Source organism: Notamacropus eugenii, chromosome 5, assembly GCF_028372415.1.
Source record: "Notamacropus eugenii isolate mMacEug1 chromosome 5, mMacEug1.pri_v2, whole genome shotgun sequence".
In the NCBI taxonomy this organism is placed as follows: Eukaryota; Metazoa; Chordata; class Mammalia; order Diprotodontia; family Macropodidae; genus Notamacropus; species Notamacropus eugenii.
In genome coordinates this window covers 51,759,067-51,774,511 of record NC_092876.1, presented here as the reverse complement: position 1 = coordinate 51,774,511, position 15,445 = coordinate 51,759,067, and the positions used below count along the sequence as shown (strand labels likewise).

The 15,445-nt window shown below is 38.2% G+C and overlaps 1 protein-coding gene across 6 annotated transcripts in view; it reads right to left on the bottom strand.

The window, feature by feature from the left end:
- Nucleotides 1-15,445, bottom strand: part of VPS13D (vacuolar protein sorting 13 homolog D) — a 335,894-nt gene that overhangs the window by 286,172 nt on the left and 34,277 nt on the right. For all 6 annotated transcript variants that reach the window (XR_011967006.1, XM_072608911.1, XM_072608914.1 and 3 more), the window contains 4 exons: nucleotides 12,474-14,675; nucleotides 10,474-10,625; nucleotides 7,217-8,239; nucleotides 1,306-1,396 (listed from right to left, as the gene is read on the bottom strand). Coding sequence is in view for 5 of the 6 variants with exons in the window: in XM_072608911.1 (XP_072465012.1) it covers nucleotides 1,306-1,396; nucleotides 7,217-8,239; nucleotides 10,474-10,625; nucleotides 12,474-14,675 (3,468 nt within the window). In the remaining variant the exon portion in view is untranslated. The remainder of the gene's footprint in view (nucleotides 1-1,305; nucleotides 1,397-7,216; nucleotides 8,240-10,473; nucleotides 10,626-12,473; nucleotides 14,676-15,445) is intronic.

Below are 15,445 nucleotides of genomic sequence, written 5' to 3'. Positions count from 1 at the left end.
ATAACTATCTACACTTTATTATATATCTCATAATTAACTAGCTATATAATGTTATTTACATAAGGCAGCCAGGTAGCACAAAACACTAGACCTGGAGTCAGAAAGACCTGAGTTCAAATTCTGCCTCAGACAGCTGTGTGACCCTTGGCAAGTCACTTAATCTCTGTTTGGCTCAGTTTCTTCATCTGTAAAAATGGGAATAATAAGAGCACCTACTTCCCAGGTTGTTGTGAGGATAAAACAAGGTATCTGTAAAGCACTTTGCCAATCTCGAAGCATTCTATAAACGCCAGTGGCTGCTGCTGGCATTGCGGCTGTTCTTACTGTTATGATTATCACATAATCACCCCTTCAGAACGCGAGCTGCTTGGGGTCAGAAACTGTTTTTCACATTCTTTTATTCCCATCTCTTGGCACAGTATCCAGCACCTGGCAAGTACTTACTAAGTGTTTGCTGACTGACTGACGGAGTTAGTGAGCTGCCTCTCAACCAATAGGACCTTAAACAAAGGCTGGATGACCATTTGTTGGTTGTAGAGGGAATTCTCCAGCAGGTAAGCTAGATAGCATCTGGAGCCCGAAATGAGACAGTGACCCACCACACAGAGACATTTCTGACCATGTTCCCAACGAACACTCTATTCCAGTCCTATAAGCCCCAAGCCCTGGAGATTCACCAGTTCTATTCAACAGAAATCTAAGCGTCCATATGAAAGACTCAGTGGAAATCACATCCATCCAATTGTGGCAGAGCCAATGTCTACACCAGGGTGTGGCACCAGTTTCTGCATAAGACTCAGCAGGGAACTCTTAGGTTAAAGAAAGGAAAGCCACTGCCCACAATAGGCAGCCTCCTTTCTGTTCCCTGAATTATGTCCTACTTGTCAGAATACCCAACTTCTCTAGGAATCTTCTCCTTAACCCTCAAGCTTAATTTCTAGGACATCCTTTCCTTTGCTACTATAATACCTCTTATCTTCCCCATTATTATCTAATCCACAAGGAAAAGAATTGTGTCTACTTCACACTCTAAACCTCCAGTGCATTTACTCAGTGAAAACTCAATAAATAGTTGATAAAACTTTTACACAAAGAAGAAAATATTCCAATGCAGAAAATGCCACTGGTGAGTATGCATTATTTACCTACCTGAATGCCCTATCCCAATGGATTATGGCTAGGCCTATAACCATAATCAATCTAAGTCATCAGTCCACCTATCACCCTATATTGTTAACTAGATTTATGATTAGAATGCTAAAGCCTTCACCATTTTATGAAAGGTTCACCCAAAAATGTGCTTACCAATCATTTCCAGGTGAGCCACTAGCTTGGACACATTTGCTTTGGCCAGCTCACTGGTAGTCTTATTTAGCACAAGAGAAAGTGAATGAACCTAGAAAAGCAAAAGAGAAAGCAAGGTAATTATTTATATGAATGAAAATGAAAGATGAAAAAATATCTTTTAGAGAAAAAAGAAAGTAACTCTGAAAATTATAATTTCTAATGGTGTTAATTAATAGCACTTCATTTTTTCCAAATCCTGATCTAGTGGTGGAAATGGGAAGCAAGGAATTGAATAAGTACTTTTCATTCCTACTACTACTATGCTACATCTTACCCAAAGATTCAATAAGCAAATGAAACTCAAAGACTTTTGCAAGAAGAAAAAGCAAAGCAACTAGGATAAAAAGGAAAGTGATAAACTGGGGAAAAAATATTTGCATCAAATATCTCTGATAAAGGTTCTGATCACCAAGATATGTAGAGAATGAACAAAAATACATTAAGCCCAAGAGTCAGACTCCAGTGATTCCACATCTAGGTTATACCTCACACCAGGAGTGGGGAACCTGCGATTAAGGTCACCTGTGGCCCTCTAGTTCCTTAATGACAAGCCTTGGACTGAATCCAAACTTCATAGAACAAATCCTTTTATTAAGGGGATTTGTTTTGTGAAATTTGGATTTAGTCAAATGTCTACATTTGAGGACTGAGAGGCCACATGTGGCTATTGACGTGATTTATAATATTCCTCTAAAAGATGATCTCCTAGCATTCCATCTCTCTGTATGCCTTACCCCTCCTAAACCTATTCTTTACTTTCACTAAGATCTCCAGCCCCTATACACCTCAGTCTTCTCCCATGCCATCAGCCAAGATCTGACTTCACTTTCCTCCTTTCTCTATTTTAACTCTAGAGTTAAATATTCAACACTGTTCTCCTCTACTCTTAAATCCCTCATCCTGCTATCCTATTGCCACTTTTACCTCACCAAACTCTAACCCTGGATCATCTACCATCTGTGTTTGCAACATTCTTAATTTCTCACTACCCACAAAACCTCCACCTTAGTTCAGGCCCTCATTACCTCTTGTCTGGACCTTTGCAAGGCCTCCTAATTTTTCTCCCTGCTTCAAGAACCCCTCCATTCCAACCCATCTTCCAAACAGTTGCCAAAGTGATTTTCCTTACATGCAGATCTGATAATGTCACTGCTCTATTCAATAAAATCTCATGACTCCCTTCTGCTTCTAGGATTGAATAGACACTCTTCTTTGCAGCAGTAAAGCCCTTCCCAACCTGGCTGCAACCACCTTTCTAAGCTCATTATACAATACTCCCTTTCTGCCTTCTACAGTCGGTTCCTCACACACAGAACTTCATCTTCCACCTATGAGCCTTTACACTGGTGATCTCCATGCCTAAAACACACTTCCTTCTTCTTTCCACATCATACAATCCTCCATTTTTTCAGATCAAGCAACACCTACAGAAACCTTTTCCTAAGCCTCCCAGAGCACTGGGTCTTTTTTTTCTTCAATTATAAATGAAAACAAAACAAAAAACCAATGTTCTGACTACATGCCAAAAAGTTAGCTTTAAAAGTAATGGCTATTTTCAAAGTAACATGAAAAATCCTCCAAAGGGACAATGACAACGTATTCAGAATTTGTTGAAGCAGGGGTCTCTTTTGCCGTAGAAGTTCACCAGTGATGCTACTGCACTATGTTGATTGAGGAAGGGACAAAACGGAGGCAAAGAAAGAAATGAAAGATGAAAAGGGATGAGAGAGAAGAGAAAAGCAGAAGAGAGCAGATGAAAGAATATAGAAAAAGATAAGGGAAGTTTAGACAGGGAGAGGAAGAAGAGAGGAAAAATTTGGACCAGATGTTGGAGAAAGGAGGGAGCACTGATTCACTAAGTGGCATAACCATGCCATAGATGGTCTATCCAAAATGGAAGGATCTTTATTAAAACATAAGTGTTAGAAAAAAATCTCAGCACTCATTTAGAATCTACCTCCCCTAATAAAGAAAAAAGAATAACACATAGTCTAAAAATACCAAAACTGACCAGAAATGTTTGCTCCCAAGCCTCTTGCCCAACCTAGATGGGCTGTTCTCTTCTAGAAATAATTATGTGTAGAATATATGAAGTCAAGTTAAATACTCAATTGCAAAGTCCAAGGAAGTAAAGAAACACGCTGCTATGAGTACAAATAGTACAAGGTCAAAGGAGCAAATAAGCCAACAAATACCATCAACTGTGATAACTTCAGAAACCGCATGTATCTTTTTAACCTAAAAGGCCAGAGGCCTAGAGTGTTACAAAAGCACTCAAATGAAATATATACTTTTCCCTCCTACTTCTAAAAGAAATGCCAGCTAATGAAAAGTGAAAAAAGATGACAGAGAGAAGACAGAATAGATATATATACACACACACATAGAGAACGAGAGACATACACACGTACACAAACAATGGGGTGGGGGTAGGGATAAGAGATGGAGCTGATAAGAGTTAGAGAGATAGAGATGTACTTCAACAATTCTACCCTGCTGCTCACAGAAATGACTTTGGATCCTCATTTAGCAACAACTGACATTTACATGCTACTTAAAAATTTACAAAGGATTTATATGCATAGTATCATTTTAGATATGGTAGCTCAATCGTTGCTAGCGACAATTACCCTTCATATCAAAAAAGTAGTTAGGGGCTTCTAGTCAGATGTCAATGTGAAAGGATCTAGAGGAGCGTAGAACCCTGACAAACAATTCAGAAATGCTCTAAAAATGTGGCAAAAGGAACAATGGTAAAGAATATTAAAGAGAAATGGACATAAACTCCACCATCTATTCCAGAGCTGAACAACAAGACTGGCAGAAACCTCAGGCAGGGTTGAGGGAAGACAAGCCAAGGTAGGCAAAAGGCATCCCCAGTTGGAAATCAGACCAGACCAGAGAGGCCCACATCTAAACATGGCAAGAGGAAGAACAAGACCAGCACCCATGCAACACAGCCTCTAGGCTGCCAACACCCAAGCCACAGCAGGAGACAGGGCCAGACTAGCATTCTGCACAGCAGAGTGGTGGCCCATACCTGAGTCACAAGAGAAAGGGCCAGGGCAGCACCTGGGAAGCCAACAAAGGTCAAGGAGGAAGTCTGCTAAAAGAGCAAATGACAATATCATATGGGACCCTGTCTGTGTCACTGAAAGAGAGAGCCAAATTCCAAGTTTGGAGCTACGTAAAGAAAAGATGACAGAGAAATGACCAAGAAGAACTTCTCTTTGACACAAAAAGAATGAACCAAAACCCAGAGAGTTCTGCAAAGAGCAGGAACTAGTCTTCACCACCATAACATAACGTCTAAGAGTATGGGAAGGAGGAAGGCTTGCTAAAGCTAGAGATAAATAAGCAGAAGAAAATACCAAACCAAAAGAAGAAATGACATGGACTAGATAGAGATAGGGATAGAGCCACAAGAGGTAAATCTGAAAAATGTGACTTAAAAAAATAATCTGGTTATCATACAAAAGTCTTAAACAAAAACTGTCCAAATCTTGTAGAACCAGAGAGAAAAGTAAAAACAAAAACACTCTGCCAGTCACCTCCGAAAGAGAAACTCCCAGAAATCTCATGATCAAAATCCAGAGGTTCCAGGTCAAAGAAGAAAATTTTACAAATAGAAAGAATTCAAGCACCAAGTAAATATAGCCTGGTTCACATAAGACTTGTTAGCTACCACCATAAAGAAGAGAAATTCTTGGAATATTCAAAAAGGCAAAAAAAAAGTTTACAATCGAATAAATTTTTAAAAATTTAATTTAATTTTAAAATTTTTTAAAAAGCAAACAAGAATAACACTATAAAAGTGAGTATGAGGAAAAAGATGGGGCCTTTAATAGAAAAAAGGACTTGCAAAAATCTCCAAGGAAAAGACCAGAGTTAAGTGAAACCTTTGAAATACATACAAAAAAGTCAAGTAAACTAAAAAATATAAATAGCATTTTGTATTTGGAAGGAACAGGAGAAGAGTGCAATGCTTACAGTTTTAGAGCAGCAAGAACAAATGTGTCTTCAGAAGTGAAAGGTCTCAAGGGCAAAGAGGGGGTTAAATAAGACAAGGGGGGAAATGGTGTGTTTTGAGGATCTTAAGAAAAGAAAAGGGAGAGAACAGGAAATTCACAATGGGGATACACAAGACAGAAAGCAGGAGAGGGAATATATATCACATGAACCTCACTTTCAACTAGATTGGACAGAGGAGAGCTGAATAGGTGTGCATGCACACATGTATGTATACACACACACACACACACACACACACACACACACAGACAAACAGTTGCTGTAGAAATGCATTAAACTCAACAGAGAAATAAGCCCACCCCTTCCCCGCAAGAGGAAGGGTAAGGGATTAATCGTAAGAAAACCTAACTCCAATTTAGAAGGATGGATCATGAAGAGGGGATTAAAAAACTTTGATCAAGAGGCAGTGCAAGGAGAAGAAGGCAGCCAGCTCAAGATCAGAAACAGATGGCTTCAATTAGGGACCACTAGTGTTAAATACATTTTTCTCTCACCACCTCCTTCTTTATAATAACAAAGAAGGGGAGGGAGGAAAGACAGGAAAAAATAGCAAAGAATAAGATGGAAGTGAAAACTCATTTACAATGATAATCACAGTGTTTGCAAAGTGCTTTACTTATATTCACTCATTTGATCCTGTAATAATCCTGCGAGGTAAGTGTGTTCTCATCTCCATTTTACAGATGAGGAAACAAACAGAGAGGTTATATAATTTGTCCACAGCAGTAAATGTTTGAGGCAGAATTCAAACTCAAGTTTTCCTGATTCCAAGTCCAACTCTATCTACTAAGCCACCCAGCTGCCTCAAGCAATTATCCAAGGGATCAACAAAGGTTAGGTTAGATGACCATTTAAGTGCACTTCCAGCTCTAAAATGTTAAGATTCACAATTTTACTTTTTCAGGTGTTTTTTTTTGGAAATTATGCTAAGTTTCCTTCCTTTTGCTGAAGTAGGAAATTATGAGTGCAGAATGTTAGATACATCAGACAAAGCTACCATGTCATTTGGCTTAACTGTTTTGTCTTAGACACAATGGAATACTGTGAGGAGTGTGGAAGAGGAGTGTTTATATGGAAACATTTCTGATGTAAAAACAAAATGAAACATTAAATCCTTAAAAAATAAATAAAAATCTTTTTATGAGTATCAAAGTGTTAAAAATAATAATACTACTATTGTGGAATGTCTTCCCTCCTTATCTCCATCTTACAGAGTCCCTGTCTTCCTTTAAAATGCGGTTCAAGGGCCATCTTCTGCATGAAGTCTTAACTGATTCCCCCAAACATTGGCTCTCTCCTTTCCTCCCTCCTGATCTGTCTTGTATTTCATCACTTTGAATTAATAAGTATTCATTAACTTCATAGTTACTCAGTATATGTTTATGTGTACTTTTCTGCCCCGTTACATCATCAGCTCCTTGCCAGAAAGGATTGTTCTCTTCTCTGTATTTGTGTCCCCCTACAGTGCCCAGTAGAGTGACTGCAGATGGTTAGTACTTAACACTTGCTGACCAACTGATCTAAAAATGAGCAGACTGAGCATTCAAAACCAATAGTCCAGTAATAATGAAGTGGCACAGAATCTGGGGGCTCAGAGCAGTGCTGTCCATCCCTCTGGCTCCAGACCAAGTTACAATTGTAACACTGCACAAAGTCTGTCCTTCACTTAAAGGTCTCCAAGGAAGAGAGACCCAAGCTCAATAGCAACATGGACCACAGCATGAAACTTTAAATGTAAAACACTCCTAACTTCAAATGAAGATGGAGAAGGGCCCTTGTCACTCCCTCTTCTCTTCTGCTCCTCAGAACCTGACAGAGCCAGGGGAAGCCCATGTACCTTGAGATCCAGCTTGGTATTAACGGGATCTTGAACATCAGCCTCTAGCACAGCGCTGGACTCTGACTTTACTGTTTGCTGGACATCGGCAGGCTCTGTCTTCATTGCATGATTGTCTGCCGTGGAACCAATTCCAAAAAAATCTAATATTACCACCCAAGTCTGCAGAGTGATCAGCACATCAAGGCAGTTAAAATCAACATCAACACTCCTGTTGATTCGATTATAGCAAGAAGAAAACTCAGGGTGCTTCTTGTCCACAAGGAATATATTGATGTGGACCAAAGAGTCATCAAATTTACTCTTTCCACAAAAGACCTTAGGTTCATCCACAGGAGAAGGAGGCGGGGTCAGAGTGTAATCTTTGTCTTCCTTTTGTCTTTTCCGCGACGTGCAGGTGGGCCTTTGGTACAACTGAAAGACATTTGGAGCTTCTTCCATGTGGGAAGGTAGAGATCGGGGCATATCAGGATATTCCACATTGGATACCAAGGGGCAAGACTGGGAAAGATATTCCTTGTGCACTAAGCTAGACGGTTTGGGAGCTCCTCGAGACACCATTAGGTTCTTATATTTTGAGTCTGGATTCTTCTCTAAAAGGTCTTCCATCAGCAGAGAACGCAAAGCAATCTGAATGGACAAAGTCTGGGGATGGTCTTTACTAAATTCAACATCAAAATCCTGAAACTTCAAGCTCACAAGACCTTGGGCTCCTAAGGTCAAATCTCCACTCAGCTGAACCTGAAGCTCTGAAATACAAAAGTTGGCTTGGATTTGTGTGAATGATTTTACTTCCCTCGTGGACAATGACTTCTGAGAAGTACTGGAAAAGCTAGAATGGCTAAACAATCCATTCTCTTTCCGTTCAATACAGGGCTCACCACCAGTACTGAGGGAAGGAAGAGGAGAATTAGGGCTAGGCGATGAGGTAGAATTAGATGGAAATTTATTCAAGTCTTCATTGTAGACTAGGTTGTCCAATGTTTGTAGAACTTGCTCATATACATGTTTTGCCAACACCACCTGCATTTGAAGAGATAGACAGTTACTCAGTTTCTCCCACATTTAAACTGATGTGAACATTTCTGTGAGATTTCTTATAGTATTTCTTGTTTAAAAGTTATGTCTCTCCCAATTATACTTTAAGAGAGGAACAGAAAAAAGTAGATTAATGTAATCAACTAGACAATGAAGAATTAAAAATAATTAAACTCAATAATACAATATACAATAAACCCTATAACATAAATTACCAAAGAAAAATTTCCTACTTGAAAAGAATTATTGGGAAAAATGGAAAGCTATCAAGCAAAAATTAGATCCAGACCAACATCTTATACTACGTACCACAAAAACTCAAAATGAATATTGTCTCATGTTTTACAGAAAAAAAAAACTGAGGCCATTTGCCATGAACCAACTCCTCTCCCATCTTTCTCACTCAGATGCCTTCTGCCACTATCTCCTCCTTCACCCTGATCTCAGTGGCCTTACTCTTTACCAAGGTTAACCCCTCTATTGTTCAAGCAATCTCATTCCATCCCTTCTCCAACAGACTGTCTCCTGTCTTCTCCACTCTTATCGTTTATTTTTAATCTTTTCCTGTCTACTGACTCATTTCCTACTGCCTACTAACATTTCCATGTTTCCCCTGTCATCAAAAAACTTCAATCCTTCCATCTCTGCTACATATCATCTTATATCTCTTCAGTTTTCTTCTCTCCTCTTACTCTTTTCTTAACTCTTGCAATCTGGCTTCCAATCTTATCATTCCACCACAAGTGTTCTCTCCAAAGTTACTAATGAGTTATCAAATTCTAATGGCCTTCTCTCAATCACCATTATCTTTGATCTCTCTGCAGCCTTTAACATTGTTGATCAGTCTCTCAATCAATAAACATTTATTAAGCACCTCCTATGTGCTAGGCATGGTGCTAAGTGTGTGGGATACAAAAAGAAGCAAAAGACAGTCCCTGCCATCAAGGAGCTCACAATCTAATGTGGGAGACAACATGCAAACTAATATATACAAAACAAGCTATACATAGGATAATTGTTGTTGCTCAGTTGTTTTAGTCATGTCCAACTCTTCATGATCCCATGTGGGGTTTTCTTGGCGAAAATATTGGAGTGGTTTGCCCTTTCCTTCTCCAGCGCATTTTACTGATAAAGAAACTAAGGCAAAGAGGGTTAAATGACTTGCCTCAGGTAAAACAGCTAGTAAGTGTCTGAGGCCAGATCTGACCTCAGGTCTTCTTGACTCCAGCCCAGTGTTCTATGCACTGTACCATGTAGCTGCCCTATACAGTATAATTAGTAAATAATTAAAAAACTGCTGACCTTCCTGGCTTCCTTTAAGTCCCAACTGAAACCTCATCTTCTACAGGAAGCCTTCCCTAACCCCTCTTAATCCAATACTTACCTTGTTAAATATTTCCTATTTATCCTATATAGAGTTTGTTTGTATATATTTGTTTGCATGTTTTCTTCTCCATTAGATTGAAAGCTTGTTAAGGGCAGGGGCTCTCTTTTGAATCATTTTGCATCCACTGGCACATGATACAGAGTAGACATTTAATATATTGTTACTGATTGACAGCAGAATCTTAGTGTTATACATTTGTAATGTTAATGCAAGGTTAATGGTGGGTACAGGAAAGTTGAAGATCTTCACTGCCCATTCATTGGTCTCAAATACCTTTTGTTAATTTCTAATAAGGTACTGGGTCATGAGGGTCATGCCCTCCAGCTCTAAAAAGTGTACATATACTCTGAGATGAGGTTTTACTTTGGGGCTTATTTTTTGGAAGAAGGTTAGTGTACCAGAGGAAACTCTGGGGAGTCACTAAGGGGCCCCACAGCTTTGAAAACCCAGATGTTCGTGCTTCTCTCTCTGGTAACAACGCGTGTATTGTATATGGTCAGAGAGTAGGTCTTTCTGTTTGTAATTTCTGCTTGTAATTTCTGTTTGTATTTTCTCTGAAGTTCAGGGTGCTGACTTATTCCCCTGAACTAAGCGAATGATATATATGCTTGATTAAAGTAGATTATTGACTCCTCAAAAGTTGCTTTCCTTTCAGAAAAGCAGATCTAAGAACCTGTACAGCAGGCCCTCTTGTGTATGGCAGGGTCCTTGCTGTTACATCATTACTACTTAAAACTAGAAATTTGTCCTGATAGTCATGACAGTGGGATTTTACTACTAGTAGTCATTTAAAATCACAAAACAAACATTTTGGAAATGAAAAAGTTTTTACCTGAACAGGATTGACAAATTTTCCTTCAATCTTCATAATACTTGAGGTTCCCACATCATCTGGGCATTGAGTGAAGGTCAGTTCACATTCTCTCTCTATAGGGATCTTTTCAAGTTTAAACTGGATAGTGGTATTGTTCAGAATGTGGAAAGCTGACAAGAGGGGAAAAATAACTAAGTTCAAAGAATAGCATATATTTAAAGCAACAATGTACACCTTATCCTACTCAGTATTACTAATGACTAAATGTTGCATCCATGAGTTTAATTTGGCTAATGGAGCAGTTTAGCCTGGAACTGAGGGTTGTTCAGAAAAAGAACAACATGGAGATTATAGTGAAAAACAGTCTGTAGTGTACATCCCACGACTAGTATCTAGAAACAGTAAAAGACCAAAGCCAGTTGGCATGAGGATGAGCACTTTGGTGGTATCAATTCAATTCAGTTTACAAGTATTAAATTCCAACTGCGTATAAGACCATGTACATCACGTGGTGGACATTACACTCATTCAGTGTCAGCATCCGTAACTTTTCAAGATCCCACCCACCTCCAGTTGAGCTGCTTTACAATACTTTGCTTCAAAGCATATCATGATGGCAATTAATCTCTCTGAGCCTTCGTTTTCTCATCTATAAAATAAAGGGTTTGGACCAGATGATCTCTGAGATCCCTTCTATTTATAAATCCTATTAGGCTATTAATTTATGTTCTTATGATTTGTACTTGACTAATGAGCATATAAAAGCACTTAAAAAACTAGGCTGCTAAATAAATGTTAATATTTCCCTATAATGATGTTATTATTAGTAATTTTATTACAAGCTTCTATTCACATGACAATAATCTACAGCAATAAATTCATATACTGGCTTTTTAAATGAAAATTTAACACCTAAGACTGAGGACAAACAAAGGTCAGAAAAAAATGCACCAAACATGGTGCTTTGAATACATTTTCAGACTTTTCCCATGGACTCACTGGTTTTCCAGATTTTTTTCCCTTCTTCCTTTTCTTTACAAATACTATTTGTTCTATAAAATGGTTCTCTGGGAGAGGAAAAGAGAGATACTAGGGGGAAAAAATCTGGTGATGGAAAAAAAGCTATCGACAAAAATTTATCTAAAACAGAAAAGTAAAAAAAAAATTTAATGATTAAAAAAAAAGCTATCCATAAAAATTTATTTAAAACAACAAAAAAATCCAACTGTCATAATCTAAGGTTTATTTGAATTCTTTCTCCCTCTCTCTCTCTGTCTCTCTCCATATATATATATATTTGATCTATATACATATGTGTATATATATATATATATATATATATATATGTGTGTGTGCGTGTGTGTGTGTCTGTGTCTCTGTGTTGTGTGCATGCATTTATATAGATATATCTCAAATCATTTGGTCTCTGATTGGATTCAAAATGAGATCCTATACCAGATGACTTGTACTAGCAGCCTTATAAAGTTAACAAGAATGACCAGCCAGTTACAGTGCAATTCCACATCTTACTGTCAATCAATCTAGTCTATGTGGACAGGAATATGTAATCAAGAGGAGTAGATGGCGCCAGAGTAAAATCAGATCTTTCTACATTCAGTACTTCTAAAGAATTGCTCATTGAGATGTCTCTCTAAATAATCATTCATAAAATCACCTTGATAGATAGTGTTAACTCACCTCATAGTGTGCTCCTTTCCCTAGGATGTCCAAGCAGAAGCCGGGCTACTTTCATTCATGCATTTTGCAGAAAGTATTCCTACTTCAGGAGTGAAATCTGAGTATATGACCTCTAAGATGTTATGGTTTGCCATTTAAAACACATCTTTTTTGGTGAATATGACTTGAAGTGAGGGGAATTCTAATTATCTTTTCTCTAAAATAAAAATTCATTATCTGTGGTATGTTAACAAATTCTTCTAGGAAAATTGGCTTTTAAAAGCAAACTACTAAATGACCTGGGGTTGGGATCCTGAATTCCAAGGAGCCACGCAACTCACCTTGACCTCTATGCAGAGATTCAAAGAAATCATGTCGGGTGAAATGAGCTTCCTCCTGGCTATTAACACTCGCAGGACCAGAAGGAGGGTGGAGAGACTGGCTTACTTCAGATCCAGAACCTTTCCTGCCTGCCAACTGAGTGCAGTTCAAAGAGTACAGTTTAATGTCTTTGATTACTACCTGAAGCCGATCACTTCTTGATTCATCTTCACCTGCCACAAAATTCTGGATGAAGATCTGTCCTAAATGTCCTACCAAGAGCTCAGGACTTCCAGGCTTTCGAGGGATTGAGACAACTGGTGATTCTATGTTGACATTTAAAATAAGCTTCACAGTGTCACTGACAGCTGTGGATGGGTCAGCACCATAGACTTCATTTTCCTCAAAGATAAAAGGATCCCGAAGCTTTCGAGGTGTTTCAAAGAGAGAGACCATCTCACTGTACTCTGCAGTTTTGGTGGCCAAAACTGTGGTGACTTTGGAGGCTGCACTTTTCAGCATGCTTTGGAAATTCTCTTCAAGTTCATCCATGGACAGTGTTAATTCCTTTAGAAATTTAGCAGAGTGATTATAATGCAGGGATGCCATCTTGAGGTTAAGCGAACACTCCTGTTTAGACTTCTCAATAAATGTGAAACTCAATGCTTCTGTGAGGGCTGCATCTTCCATTTTAACAAAGACAGATTCAAAGTAGCCAATATCACTAACAAGGTTTTCATAGTCTACAGAATTTCCAATGCTGACAACATACTGGTTCTTGATATTATCTTGGGTCAAGTCCATGAGCTGTAAGCAACCAAGAGAACCATTCACATCAACTGTGTTACCCATGGAGACATTAACTTTGGTTCCACCTATACTTGCAGTTGCAATCTTTCTGCCGTATTTTTCCCCATTTGTCATTCCCACTGTCCGAAGGAGCAGCAAATTGAGTCTATGAATATCCACTGCAACCTCTGTGTTTTGCTCGTAAGTAGACTGATATGTTTCTTGTTCCCCAAAATTTCTTTCAAAATCCATCATTAAAGGCTGAGGGCTCGAATCATCTTTTTCCTTAGGAAAGGATTTTTGAAGAAAGCCAATCAGCTCTACAATTGTTTCTGGATTCAAGATGATATCTAAATTATTTACTTGTAATGATATCACCTGGAGAGTGCTGTCTAAATTCATTGAGGGACATTCTGAACTAACAAACTGGTATTCTAACTTAATGAGCGACTCCTGATCTTTGGTGATTATATTGTTAACTGAAATATTAGTGGCTGTAATACATCGATCACTCAGCGTGACTGCATCAGGTCCAGAGACAGGTGACTGGGCCCTACTATCCCGGAGGCTCCCTGTTGGAATGTCAAAACTCAAGTTCTTGTGTGAAGCCATTAAGAGATCAAAATCAGCACCATAAGTCTGCATAGTGTCCACCAGAAGTAAGCCATGGACAGTGAGTGACACCTCAGCATCATAAGGTCTCTTCACAAAATGAGCATTAGTACCAAATACTTTGAGCACAGAAATATAACGACCATTGCTCTCAACACCAAGCTGCATACAATTAACTTTAAATTCAGCTAAAAGGAGCTGTGATTCCACTAGAACCTCCCTTGTGTGCTGTTCCAAAACCACAACGCTCTGAGTTAAATTCATTACTGAGTCTTGTAAGCTCCCTCGTTGTTCCTCTTCATGAAAAATCTTCTCCTTGATCAGTACATCAGAAGGTTTCACTTCTGAAGTGGTCAAGAGGGCAAAGCAATTCTTCAAGGCAGATATCTTATCCTCATTGATGTGGATTTTCAAATCTGGTAAATTACCTGAGAGCACTGCCCCCGGGTATCTGGGATCTGATGTATATATCAATCGGCGTTCTAACTGTAAGTGTACATTGAATTTTTCTACCACGTGGGTTGGTCCCACATCAATGTCCTGAACATGCTTCCAATTGTCTTTCACTCGTCCAACCATGATCTGAAGGTCCATAAATGACAAGGAATATCTCTCATACATCTTTGTGCTCATTAAATGGGCTTGAAGTTGCTCTTCACTGAATTCAACTGCAGGAAATGGTGGGGTTTTCACTCCATTCCTACTGTTTGTTTGAAGGGGTGGGGTGTTAGGAGGGGTGGCAAGAGGTGTCTTATATTCATCATCACTAAGCTCATTCATGTCAGAAGAGGAACTTTCTGTACTTTTCTTCTTAAAATCATCTGTAGATAGAAAGCAGAAAAACCAACATAAACTCTTCTTCTTCATTTTGATAAACAGTGGCCTTCTTTCCTTCAACATGACTTTAAAGAAGACTCAAGAACTATACAATTCCTTTCAAAAATTGTCTCTATTAACTGAGGAAAAGCTGAACACATTGTGAAACTTGATCATAAAGGAACATTACTGCACCAAAAGAAATAACAAAGCACAAAGAGTACAGAGAAATACAGAAAAACATATGAAATTATGCCAAGTGAAGAAAACAGAATTAGAGCAATGATATGCACATTGGATATGACTATAAAAATACTAACAAAGCAGAAGTAAAAGAGATTACAAAGAGATACAAAAGCAAACAGGAAGATTTTGTTATCATTTTACTAAAATTAAGGTAGAAATTGTTTGAACAAATTATAACTATAACGTACATTTTTTAAAAATTTTATTGTATATTTAAATGTTTTTGTAGATATTCACTAAGTTCAGAAATAAATTAAAAAGAGAATTTATTTTTAAACAGTTCTTCCTCTACATAATCTGCATAGTCATGACATAGTCATAGATTCAGAAACAAAAATAAAACCCATGCTATATATGATTAGTTAATTACTTCCTGTATCATCTAAATCATTTTTAATGCCTGATAAATTAAAATATTTAGCTTATAGAATAGTTAGTTGTAATTTACTCCAGATTTTATTGATGATTTTGCTAAATAAGTCTGATAAACTTGGTTCAAAATGTCATATTACTTTCAGCCTTCACATCA